This window comes from Spermophilus citellus (assembly GCF_964194105.1).
Source record: "Spermophilus citellus genome assembly, chromosome: 1".
Taxonomy (NCBI): domain Eukaryota; kingdom Metazoa; phylum Chordata; class Mammalia; order Rodentia; family Sciuridae; genus Spermophilus; species Spermophilus citellus.
Window position 1 is genome coordinate 126,065,418 of NC_138182.1, and position 13,617 is coordinate 126,079,034.

Here is a 13,617-nt window from a genome sequence, read left to right on the forward strand (position 1 = left end):
CTGAGGGAGGTGTTCTGGAGAGGAGGGGGACCTGCCTCCATTGGGAGGGGGTTCGGGGGTTGCCGCTGCTCTCCTGTGTGCTGCAGAAGGTGTTGGGGAGTCAGGAGGCTGAGGCTGAGGCTGAACCACCCAAGAGAGGGAGACCACTGGAGATGTGGGCAGTGCTTACTGTTGGGGGCTTCAAGAGGGGTCACCGCTCTTGACCCAGGGGGAGTCTTCCTGACAAGTCATTAGGGCCACCAGCCTCAGGGTCAGGCAGACATGGACTCAAAATCTGACCCTGCTGTGTAACTTTACTTTCCGTAACTCTTCATTTCTTCTACGGTAAAATAGGAGTAAAGAATGATCCTGAGGTTCCCTGTGGGTGACAACTGATGACATGGGCGGAGTGTTTCATAAATGCCCCCCTGCTCCACATACTTTACATGAATTCACTATAGTCCTCACAGCAAGGCAATGGGTAACATCGTGAATGTCCCCCTTGTACAAACAAGAAAACGAGGCTCAGAGAGGTTAAGTAATTTGCTAAAATGAGCACAGTTAACTAGAGGAGCATGGATTAAAATCTAGAAATTCAAACTCTACAGTTCTCCTTTTGCACTGCCTTGTTATTCTGTAGTAACACACACCCACTGTGGAGTAATCAGCATTTCTTTGCTGTAAATACTTCTTTGTTTGTTCCTCCTCCCCTCCTCTCCCTCTCTCATGCCATCCCTTCCAGTCTGTACTTTGAAAGCTGTCATTTATTTTTCCCCGCGTGCTGTATCGGACTCATTGGAGTCCTGTTCTCCAGCACTTGCTCGTGTTCTTGTGACATTTTTCCGGCGATGTTTAACTTTGTTATCCTTGTTCCCTAAATTTAAGTCACTAGACATTTAGCAGGCACACACTGTGTACTAGGTCCCCAACCAGGTGCAGGGAAGTACAAGGATGACAGTGAGAAGCCTGTGATCATCAGGAGCGGCTGACGTAACCACCCAGCTCAGACCTGGCACCGCAGGAAGGGGCCGTGGCTGCCAAGATGTTCCTGAGCCCTGAGCGACTGCAGGCCTGTTTCTGGGGTGGCAGGCATTGCCCTGTGAGCTTGACCTTCATGGATAAGCTGCAGCTTGAAAGGAAAGGCTGGGGTTGACGAGAACATCCCAACCAAGAAAACAGCGGGAGCGAAGGGGAAGCAGCAGCCCCTCCTCTTCCATGAGGGATGAGTTCTGGGCCTGGTGGGAGGCGACGGAGCAGGAGCACTGTGGGTCACCGAGGGCCTCTAAAGAATGTGTTCTTCATTCTCAGAAAGTGGAGCCTCACCGCCTGCATCTACCCCCCGAGAGCGTGTCAAAAAGGCCTGTAAATGAGCCGCACACCAGTCCTACAATCCAGAGTGCCCTGGCATGGGGGAGGAAACTGTAAATGTGCATATATAACACACTCTCCAGACATATGTCTTTAAACCACAGAGGGAGGCCATGGGGAACCTCTGAAGGCATTTGGGGGAGGCAGCGGGGTGCTCATGGTGTTGGGAGAGCTCTGGAAATGGGGAGGAGCAACACCATCAGGTGGCCGCATGCACAGGCAGTGGAGGTGAGGGTGGAGAGGAGCCCTGGGATAGGAGTTGGTGATTGAGGGCAGGGTGGGAAGGATGTGGGCAATGTACGGAGTAGCTGGGAGAGACAGTTGTGGAGCACCCGGGTCTGAAGTCGTGTGGACTTTATTTCAAAATCTGGCCCTGACAGTTCTATTTAGTAAGCCCTCATTTCCTGCCTTCAAAAATATTTTAGGGGTTCAAACCTAGAAAGCTGGTGCACAGCCATCAAAGTGCCCATCCCTGTGCCACTTATGTCTCCTGAGGCCAGCGTCCTGCTGGTCTAGTATAAGAGTCCAGGTGAGACCACTTGGTTCAAATTCCACTAAAATCTCTTTCTAGATGAGTGATTTTGAGCAAGTTACTTAACCTTTCTGTGCCTCTAACTTTCCTCATCTATAAAGAGGACAATCATCTATAAAACAGGGCAACTGGTGATCAAATGGGATAATTATGTAGGTGCTCAGTGCAGTGGTTGACATACAGTAAGTATTCAATAAATGTTAGCGATGATGTTGATGATGGTGATGGTGATGATGGTGATAATGGTGATGGTGGTGATGGTGATGGTGTGATGGTGGTGATGGTGGTGATGGAAGTGATGGTGATGGTGGTGATGGTGGTGATAGTGATGATGGTGATGATGGTGGTGATGGTGGTGATGATAATAGTGGTGATAGTGATGGTGGTGATGGTGATATTGATGGTGATGGTGATGGAGATGATGGTGATATTGATAGTGATGGTGATGATGGAGATGGCAATGGTGGTGATAACAGAATTTTAGTGCTATAACATGGCCACAAGGCACTGGGCTGTGTGTATATATACTAGTTAATTAACAGGAGAAAAATGACAAGATCCCTGCTCCCCTTTCCAAAGGCTCCAGAGAGGCTGGCTAAGACTTGAAACCAGCCCTTGGAGAGAAGACTTCCCGTTCCTGCAGCTGTGGCATTTCTGGGCCCCACTGACAGCTGTCTGGCGGCAGGAGCTGTCATTTCTAATCGCTATTAGCTTCACATTACCTAACAGCTTTGGCTCTGATGTGTTATGTTCCTGCTGCAGGTCGGGGCCTCCAGCTCAGCCCAAATGAGCCATGGGAGGAGCCAGTGTTAAAACAGGGGGCCCAGAAGCTACGGCTCTCCTCCAAAATGCAAGGGTGCTTTGCAACTCTTGGAAGACCTTAAGTCAATAAAAGGTGTTCAGATAAAAGCAAGGAAAGGAAAAGGAGCAATAATTAAGACACCTCTAGCCCCCAGCAGATAGCATTAAAATAATGAGAAGCCATGCAAAAGAAACAGTAATAACAAAAAAAATGGTGGGGGTAAACAGTAACTTGGATAATAAGCACAACTACTGTTGGATAGGAGAGGCGCCTGATGGAAAATGGTACAAATTACCAGGAAAAATGTCATTTTCCCCTTAAGCTCTGGATCTGAACAGGTTGCTTATTGTGTTGCACAATTAATAAAATTCTACACTGAAAAGCACTATTTGGTCGAGCTCCCTTACTAGAGTCTTTCTCCACAGGGTTTCCTCTACAATTGCCTGGCGATTTCCCTAAATCCACATTGTACTGTGAATTTTTCAGAACCTTTGAAACTTCTCATTTTTCTGATGTCTCCGTATCCCCACAGACAGGGTGTGAGCCTCTGGCCCAGGCAACAGGTGCAGCAGGGTGGGAAGGCAGGTCTGCCATGATTCCCCTAAGTCCTTCCCATGGTGACCTAGGATCATTCACAACTCTTGCCTGTGTGCTCTACCCTGACCCCCAGCGGAGGCACATGCCCAGGGGTTCTGGTTCTCTCTCTGCTCCCCTCCTGCTTAGTGGAGACCCCTCCTGGGAGTACACATGGTGGTGTGGCCTGCGATGCAACTATCTTCAGGAACTGGTAGTAGAGTAAACCTTCCACGTTCGCCTGCCTCTTCTAGGGTGATTTTCCAAGCCTTTTGCTGGAGTGACCCTGAAAGGTCCTTGACAACGTTCCCATTTACAACACTTTCACTTCATTGCTTCGTAAACTCCTTTATCTCCTCCTTGTAAAGTCTACAGTGCTCTAAGCCTGCGTCACAGCATTTTTGGACTCATATTGTTATGCCCCACTTGTTTTCAGAGCCCATCCATCAGACGGGAGCCTCGGGAGGGGCAGGCCCTGGCTTTCCTGCTCATCTCTCCAGTGTAGCGCTTGTCTCATAGAAGGCACCTAATAAGCATTTATTAAATGCCCAAATAAGTTCTGTCCCTTCGGCGGGCTTTGAACATGAGTTAGAACCAGTATATGCTCTTTCCAGGTGAGGGTCAGTGTCATTTTGACCTAAGCACCTCTCAGGACCTCTCGGCTCAGTGGGGGAGGCAGAATGAGTACCCTGCAAATGCACGTTGACGGCTCCCTCTGCTCACTGCAAGGATATCTTCAGATGCCTGATGCAGACTGGCAGGTGTAGAGGAAGATGAGGAGCTGCTGCCTGCACCGAGCACCCGAGGGCACCAGGGCGCATCGAGAGGTCAAGAGAGTAAGTCTGAATTTCTGTCACTTGGACACACACCCGGTTGCTTGGATGTGATGGGAGTCTCGCTTGCTAACTTGGCAAATTCTCCCCCTGGCAGGAGGGCCCGAGTCTGCCGGTGCCTGTAGTAGCAGAGAGGGCAGAACTCAAGGCATCCTGGTACAGCTGTCAGAGAGGCAACAGAGGGACTGTGAATTTGTGATGAGGGAGGACCTTGGGCTCAGGGCCTCTTCAGGGTTTCTAAGCCAGAAAGAAGGGAAGTGATGAGGGGCCAGAGCCAGGAGGTGGCATGCACTGCTGTGGGGAGCAGGAAGCCAGCCGGCTGCTTTCCTCGCTGCATGAGCAACCCCTGCTCTCCGCTCCAGAACTCCCTGTTAACACCCGGAGGTTCTTGGGCTCAAAGTGGCTTTTTACTGGCGACTTGTCATAGCCACTGACAAATTGCACAGGACCAATGGGATTCAGACTTTCAGCCTCTGTGGCTTATGTTTAAAGTAGAAAAAAAGGCCCGTGTGCACGCATATGCACGCAACCACATTTAATGCTTTTTCTTATTCAGATTGGAGGTGCATCATTGATACGGTGCACTGAGGAGGGCACAGGGCATGGTATCTTATTTAAAATGCATGACCCTGGACTAATCATGAAAAACATCAGACAAACCCAACAAGAGAGATGAACTACAAAACACCTGAGCAACACTCTTCAAAAGGGTGAAAGTTGGGCTGGGGGTGTGGCTCAGAGGTAGAGACCATGTGAATTTACACAGACTCTGGTATCAATTCCCAGCAACCATATGCACTCACGGGCAGGAACACATGCCGATGAACAAGCACACGCGTGCACACACAATCAAGGTCATGAAAAACAAGCAAAGAAAAGTGAACAACTGGCACAGATTGGACAGATTGGAGGGACCAAGGGAGACGGGACAAAGTGTGGGATGTTGGACCAGAGAAGAAAGGGCATTGTTGGAAAAAATTCCCCAAATTAGTTAATAGCTCTGCATGGATGTTAATTTTTCTGGTTTCAAGAACTGAACTATGGAAATTTAAAATGTTGACATTAGGGAGATCTGGGTTAAAACAGTATGGAAACTGTATGTCCTTTCTTGGCAACTTGTGTCCAAGTGTAAGAGGATTTTTATATAAAAAAATTAAAAAAAAATGGGAAGGTAGAGTATTGGTAAAAGCAAGATTCACTTCATAGTGTAATGAGGATGAATGAGAGTATGTATTAAGAACACTGCATGGTGCTTGGTACTTATTTAGCATGGAAGAACTATTTCTTGCTATTTAAAAACTATTGGAAGTACAGGCATTATGCTTCAGGAGTAAATCAGGTGCAGATCTTTAGATTTACCGGTTTGAAGCCAGAGCAGGTAAAGCCACATGACTCCTCTGCCATTGCTAGTTTTATACATTGATAATTATGGAATGAAGTGTCCAGGGCTGGCCTACATGCTAAGTCCACTTTCAGGATTGTGAATGTGAGATCAGCGTGTCAGGAGTGGAGGTGGATGGGATGCACTGTCATTTCCTATTTATGATAATCGATCCTAGTTTTCTCTATTTCAATTTTTGCTGATGTTGTACCTTTTACAACAAATCTATGTAAACATAATGAGTTGATTTAAAGAAATAAGTTAGTAACCGGTGGCCCATGAACTCGGCAACGGTAATAAATGTGGTATGTGAAAGATTGAAGTTTGGGAAAGAAGGGCTCAGAAAAGATGAAAGCTCATGTTCTCCACAATGAAGCAGCTTAAACTGTGTCCATTTCAAAAATATTTATGGAGAAAGGTTTTTAGGGCAGTGGGGTCGATGCTTGCTCCTCACACTCTCAACCAGCTTCGCCCAGAACAAATGGGGAAACAGGAGAAGGCAGATTTAGTTTTTAAGCGCTTCAATTTTGTCTCCTGTATGCATCAACAGTTAAATTAAAATATAAATAAGTTCAAAGCCCAATCTCAGGAACGGCGACTGAGTACTGAGGAGCAACTACTCTCAACAGCCACTCAATATTTGTTTCACAAGGATCAATTATAAAGCATGGCTAATGCACACTCGGAGCGTGCGCCCAGCCACAGGGCAGGTGGTGAATGCGAAACACACACCGAGAGCCCTTTTAAGCAGCTAAATGCACGCTCCATTACAGATCCATAATGCAGGATGGACGCTCGTCTGGAAATGGATTTAGAGCGAAGAGTTCTTAAATGGCCGGGGTACTTAGCTCTGAAAGGCCAGTAACTGGCTGTGCAGTCGGAGCACACATGGTTTTTAGGATTAATAATACATCGATGTGTGTCAGTGTTAATATACATTTACAGCTCACAGGCCGTGTTCAGCCCATTTGCAGCCACATATAAAAGCACTGCCCTGTCCTTCCTCTCGTTAATGCCTTCACTCCCAGGAAAATTAGATTATGCAAGAAGAGCCATTCGAACGGTACTGAGGTTTGCCTTCCCTGGAAGCCTTGGCTGGGAAACGCATGGGACTTGGCGGTGTAGAGGGTCGGCCCCTGCTCCCTCAGGCCCCTCAGAGCCTGCGTGCGGTGCCTGTAGGAGCTGGAGGCTTGAGTTTTCACTTTGCTGAAGTGTCCCCAAGCCTGTGGACATAGGCCCGCTTTGCCAAAACCCAGGCAGGAGAACTGATCGGTGGCTCCTTACTCTTATCCTTCTGTATCAGATGAGTTGACCAAATCTTTCTCTGTACTGGGGGACAGAGGAGTTGTTTGCAAGTGGTGCCATTTAGGAATGAGTCTCACACATGGGCCACCAGAACGAGAAGAACGAGAAAGTTCCATTTACTGAATAGTTAGCTTTTATCAGGATGGAAATTTCAAATCTGGGCAAGGTAGAGAATATCTGAAAAATTTCCCAGCAAGTATGGTGAAGGTGGGAGAACACAGTTCACGGGAATATCCCGTTAGAATAGCTAAGCAGGAGGATCTTTTAATGAAGCACAGATAAAAGTGATGAAAAGATTCAAATAGACAAAGAAAAATATAAATAAATAAGTAAATAATAAAATCCATCCCTTTGACACCTTGCAAGGTGCCTCACTTAGACCTCTGTGTGGATCTTACTGTGTCCTCATGATGAGCTTCTGAATTGACACCCCCTCTTTCCCAGATGCAAAAACCCAGGTTCAGAAATGTTCAATGACTTGCTCAAGGTCACAGAGATACTCAGCAGAGGAGCTGGGGCAGGGACCCAGGACTGTCTGACTCCCTAGCAAGGGCTCATAACCTGCCTGTCACTGTTTTTCAGGCTGTTTTTCTGAATAGTGGGGGGATACCTGGTATTAAAAATAATTAAATAGAATAAAATAGAAAAGAGACATAAAGATATCACTTTAAAAATTCTGTTTGAATTTCTTATTTGTGTTTATCTGGACATACTTGTGTTTGTGTGTGGACATGGACTATGTCAAAGAGCAAGGAGCACCACTAATCTTGCCTCCGACTGAGCCACTTCAAGGTCGAACTGAAGGTCTCTTGCAAGTTAGGTTTGCAGCCCCTCAATTCCCTGCTTTTGAGAGAATCATTTTCTTTCTTATATTATCTTTCCCCCAAGAATCCCAAGGCCCCAGCCATTCTTTGCTGTGCAGTCTAGATAAATTAATAATACAATTTAAAACCGATTCCACCAAGATAAATAGCGCTTCCTAGATTAAGAGTGTAGCTGGCCAGAATGAATGAAATTTACTAACCCTGAGATACTTAATCTTCCATTACATAGAAGTTAATGATTATAAGAAAGGAGTGATGGTAATTCACTTCTGCTTTTACAGGAAATCCGACCATCTCATTTTTAGCAAATCTTTCTTCTCAGCACACCTCAGTGCCAAGGAGAACTGCTGTGTTCCTATAGGTACATTGGCCAAGGGTCATATATCAAAGCCTATTCTTCACCCAAGGGTTCGGCCTTTGAGCACACATGGGCTTTCGTAACATCCCAGCTGGGATATTGGCTGGGAAGGCTACTTGGGTGCCCCTTCTGACATCTGAGAAGCTTGAGTACAGCTTGTTTTCCAACTACAGGGGGGTAGCGGTGGCACATACCTTTAGCGCAGTCTGCTCCTAGAAATCCTGGGAAGCAGTGACACAGGCCAGATACACATTCGCCATTCCCGTGGCAGTTTCGCGGACAGTCCTGCACTGAATCTGAAAAAAGAGAGAGACTGAGCAATTAGCTTCTCTCCTACCTGCTGGTGCAGCCCTTTAATAGGCAGTCATCCACCATTTTTAAAGACCAGCAATAGGAACCCAGAGAGAACAGGGAATGGTGGGACAGGGACACTGGCTCTGTGCGTGGAAGTCATTGCCATGCCCCATCTGTTTCATCAAGGCAAGTCTGCAGGGCTGGTATCGCTGTGAATTTTGCTTTTGTCAGGAGAGCCCACCAAGAAATCATCCTATCACTGTGAGATGAGGTCTGAAATGTGGTGAATCAGTTTTTAGCTTCTGGAATAGAGGGTGATTTTTCAAGATGAGAGTGGTTATTACTAATGTCAGGTTCCCAGAGTAAAAATATAACCTGCTTTAGGAAGTATAATAAAAAAAATCAAAATATAGTCATTAGCTGCATGTGACATTCTGGTCAATAATGGAGTGCACACAAGATGGTACACACCACATAGCTGGGGTGTGTAGTGGGATCCACCTTCTAAGTGTGAGTAAGTGATGTCTGTGCAATGAACAAATCACCTAATGACCCACTTCTCAGAATATATCCCCATCGTTAAACGGTGCATGGCTCTACCTATGAATGATACCTCAGAAATGATTTTGGGTTTACATGACAGGCATTGGGTTATACACAAATCCTTTTATGCTTAGCTTTTGGGGTTTTATTTTTTATGAAGTTCAGTTGGTTCACATTTTTCTGGAAGCTGCATAAGCATTTTATTTCATGATTTACTTTCTATGTGTACTTTCAAGCTATACTTTGCCCTTGATCATTTTAGAGTTTTTTCATGTTGATTTGGGTCTGCATACACATAGACACATTCTTTTAAGATTATAATTATTATTTTCTTTTTTTGCCTTCAATTAAAACAAAACCCATTTCGACTTTTAGGTCCCAAATTACTAAGATGATAAAAGAAAAACACAAGCCACTAGTTCTAAGTGTGACATTGTACAACCCTGGGAGATTTGGGGACATTTGCATGGCGACTGGGTATGAAGAACCATAAAGTCTAATTGTTCCTAATGGAGTCACTGAGAGTGGTAAGGATGTGTTTCCTTTCAGCCTAATTTCCCACTATTCCTGTTCTGGACTGAGAAATCGAACCATGCGACTTTGCCTTCTTTTAACGGTGTTTCTCTTTCCAGCTTTGTTCTTCCAGAACCCGGATGTAGCTTGTTTCTGGCACTCTGAGAACTCAAGTGAGTGCATGGGTGGGTTTTTCAGAATCAAGCAAAAGACTAAAAGCTCCATCAATCCAGTTTCCTTGATGTCTAGCAATGAATATTCTGGGCTGAAACTCTTTAAAGGTGGGCCAGGAAACACCCGAGGGGCCACCTATGTGGCTTGTGTGTTTCATGTACTTGTCATTCACTCAAAGAGCATCGGGTGCTTTGGTGGATCTAAAATCAGCCTTTTCACGTGGTGTTGGTGGACAGCTGTCTCTGGGGTGCTCCCATTTCTGAAGGTCTTGGGAGCAGGGACACTGACTGCCGGGCTATTCAGAAATGCCTTTTCAAGGCTGTCTGTGTACAGCTCAGCCTTGGGGGAGAGGAAGTGTCTCTCTCCAGAGTAAAGGGAGGTTTATTTACTATCTAGCATAATAGAGACAAGGTCTCCCCCAGAACATGGATAGGAAGCAGGCTTATTCTTAAAGATCTCAGACTTGTCATAGTTCTTTATCTAGGGTTCCACCTATTAACTAAAGACCTACGATGTACCAGAACTGGAGATGCTAAGGTGAATGAGCCATGGTCTCTGCTCTCAGACCTTTCTAGTATCATAGAGAATACAAGCTTAAAAAAAAACCCATTAAGTCAAACAAGTAACAATGGTAAGAAATGCTTTGAAGAGAACAGGATATTGGAATGGGGATAACAGGTAGAAGCCACTTATGGAGGACGGTCAGGAAGGGCCTCTCTATTCTGTGCAGGTGACTGAAATAGGCCGTAAAGAGCTGGGAAGAACTGGGTGAAGAGTATTCAGGCAGGAGGAAGAGCTTCTACAAAGGTTCTGGGGTGGAAAAGAAGGGAACTGAATTCAATGTGGCTGGAAGGGCAGCAAACAAACAGTAGAGACATAAGGGAGTTGGGAGAGGTCTGGGATAGACCAGCACTGCAGGCCATGGGGACAACTTGGGTTTTATTCTGGGACCATGGGGAACAGCTGAAAGTGTTAAACAGAGACACTATCCAGCTTGCATGTTTCGAGGTCCTTGCTGTAGGAGGTACTGAGTGCTTCTCACTGAGCATGTGCATCTGGGTGTAGTTTGGTGGAAATGGACCTTGCTGAGGCCAGTGCTCTTGGATCTCCAAATTTACATCTGCAGCAACAGAGCACAGAAGGAGGACCCTCCTTGCCACCAAAGTCCCGGGTACAGTACCACAGGCGTGCCATGCTCGCCAATTGTCTGGAAGTCCTTGCTTGTGGGCATGCACTTCCATCTCAGCTTAGAGGCCACTCAGCTCCTGGCTGTCCTCCTACCTCACTTTCCTCAGCCTAGGTTTTTGTACTGCTTGTTCCTGTAACTACCTTTTGACATACCGAGATCCCCAGGGAAAAGACCAGATCTGAATTGCTGAGGTACTCTTAATGCCTGGTATATAGTAGGTGCTGAGGTATTCTTCTGCCTGGTATACAGTAGGTCCTAGTGTGTGCACAAGAAGAAGACAATCCCAAACAAGCAAAAACTGCTGAGGAGTGTGTCTATCAGTTAAGAATCCCAAGGTCTTATACTGAAAGCACTTGGGCAGGTTTTGCAGGAATAAAAGCATCATGTGGTTCTGCTGAAGCATAAAAGAGCCCATCCTGCTTGGGGCCCCTTTGTCCACTCTGGGCTGTCACTGAGATATTATCTGTTTTCCTGGGTGTCAACTTGGTTCAAGTGGTTGTAAGGAGGAACTGGCAGGAGGTGTGCGCAGGCCCAGGAAGTCAGCACACAGAGCGGGGGCGCCAGGGCCCGGCTTCCAGAATGCTGCTGTCGTCCCGAGAGGACACTCATTTCTGAAGGCAGATGGCTTCTCTGCAGAACATATCACAGACTCCTGAGTCAAAGGTATATTTAGCGTGATCGCCGGTTGACACCCGTCTAACACTTTCCCTTCTGTTTCCCATCGCAGGGCTGCCGCCGTCCTGGCTGCTCTTGATGGAGAACGTTCTGATGATAGGTATGCGGGGAAGAGCCTCGAACTAGGTAAAACACTGTTCTTTCCCTGCATTTCAGGCCAATTGCTATCATTGCTCTATCAAGATACCTGCCCGACTATTAGGCCGATTACCTTTGACTCTCCCTATGCTCCAGCGGGCGAGAGAGATCCTCTGGAGAGGGGAGAATTGCTCTTCCCAGCTCTGACAGGCGCGAGGGTAATACCTGGGGCAGGGGCTCTCAGCAGCACTGAGTCTGGTGAAGGGTCAGGAGGGTGAAGGGACAGGAGGGAAGAGCCACCTCCAGTTCACCTGGGCCCTGACACTTGCTGTCCAGGGGAAAGGGACACATTTAACTAGAATTCAAGGCTGGTTAGGGACTGAGAGCACAGCTCTGCAGAGTCTAAATGGGGACTTCACCTCTGACGGGCTACTTGTGACCTCGGGTGAATCCTAGGAGTCCTCCAGCTTTGGTGTCCTGTCCTGATTGCTGGAAGGGAAGGGGACAGCCATGGCACCCGCTGCACGTGGCTCTCCAGGGCCCAACTGAGCTGATGGGCGCCAAACACAGCGTGCAGAGGCTGCCAGAGGGCCACACTCCAGTGGCGGTCCTACTAGCCGCTTCACTGGGTCCTCAGAAATCCAGTGGCACCAGCTGCATGCAGCACGACATGAGCGCTGCTGCAAACATGTCAAGGCTCCTGAGTTTAAACACAAGGTGACACAGGAAGTCATGTCTCATCATGTTCTTAAACTAAAGACTTAAAAAAATCTCAACATCTCAAACTAGATCTCAATTTTGTTGCTCGTTTCTTCCTTCTGAGTCGCTACAGCTTGATGCTTCTCCCTCGCCTCAACCTGGAGGAGCTGCTTCTCCAACCGCTTTCGTGATAACTGAGTTATGACATGACTTTAGAGCAGGGCCAGGCTTTTTCCTATAAAGGGACACATAGTAAGGATGTCGGCTTCGTGGGCCATATGGTCTCTGTTGCAACTACTCAACTCCGCCGCTACAGTGGGAAAGCTGCCACTGACAATATGTAAACAGACGAACGTGGCTGTGTTCCAATAAAACTTTATTTATAAAAGCAGGCAGTGGGCCAGATGGGGCCCCTGGGCTATACTGTGCCAACTCCTACTTCAGAGCATGTGGCTTGCCTTGTCGGTAGGGCTGATCTGTCCCTAGCAGAGGGAACAAGGATCAGCCTCTACCTATGGTCAACACTAAAATTCTCTGTGATGTTATACAATTCTCAAGTGGCTGCCTGAATTTCAGGTTGGATTACACAGATCTTTCAAGAATCATAAAACCCCTGGGAAAAATCCATGGGGCTGATGAAGTCAGTATAAAAACAGCTGTATAACATATCGTCTTAAAATAAAATGGTGGCTTGCTTTGCCAGATGAGGTGGTACACACCTGTTAGGTCCAGCTACTCAGGAGACTGAGGCAGGAGGATCACAAGTTTGAGGTCAGCCTCAGAAACTTAGCAATCCCCTGTCTTGAAATAAGAAATACAAAGGACTGGGGATGTAGCTCAGTGGTAGAGCACCCCAGGCTCCATCCCCAGTAAGGCAAAAACAACAACCCCTACACCCTCACCCCTGGCAGGGCTTTCATTCACTGACCTCCAACTCTATGCCAGCCCCTGACTTTTCTGAATGTGGCCACCACCTTTCCACAGATGAAGACACCGAGGCTCAGGGAGCTAAGCCACTTGCCCAGTTAGAGGTGGGATTTAGTCCTGCAGTTGTGATGTCTTTCCTTATGAAATCACTCCATCTACGCTTCTCCAAGAAGCTTGAGAGCCATGTTTAAAAGTTATGATGATGCAGAAAGGCAGTGGATGAGACCCAGGGACCCATGCATTTCCATAGCCTGGGGCCTTGAGGGGCTGAGTTAGCTTTTCAAACCTCAGTTTATTCTTCTGTGAAATGGGCCTAACAATTTGCCCTGATTCACAGAGTTTCTACCCAGGATCAATGATCCTGATCAGAAAGAAGATTAAAACCCAATAACAAAATAACCGTAATGAAAATATCTGCAACTTTTCTGAATAGAATTGGTAATTTGCAATTGAACTTTGTGAATTTGTGAACTAAAGTCCTTAGGACTTATGTGCATAAAGAAGAGAAAATTTAGAATAAAAATCCTGTCTTTTCTCTTGATAGCTAATAAAAAGCGGGGCTAAAACACA

General features: G+C 46.7%; 1 protein-coding gene across 2 annotated transcripts in view; it reads right to left on the minus strand.

Moving 5' to 3' along the window:
* TENM2 (teneurin transmembrane protein 2) overlaps nt 1-13,617 on the minus strand; it is a 625,713-nt gene that overhangs the window by 135,108 nt on the left and 476,988 nt on the right. For both annotated transcript variants that reach the window (XM_081292628.1, XM_081292629.1), the window contains exon 8: nt 8,150-8,251. In XM_081292628.1, the coding sequence (XP_081148754.1) occupies nt 8,150-8,251 (102 nt within the window). The remainder of the gene's footprint in view (nt 1-8,149; nt 8,252-13,617) is intronic.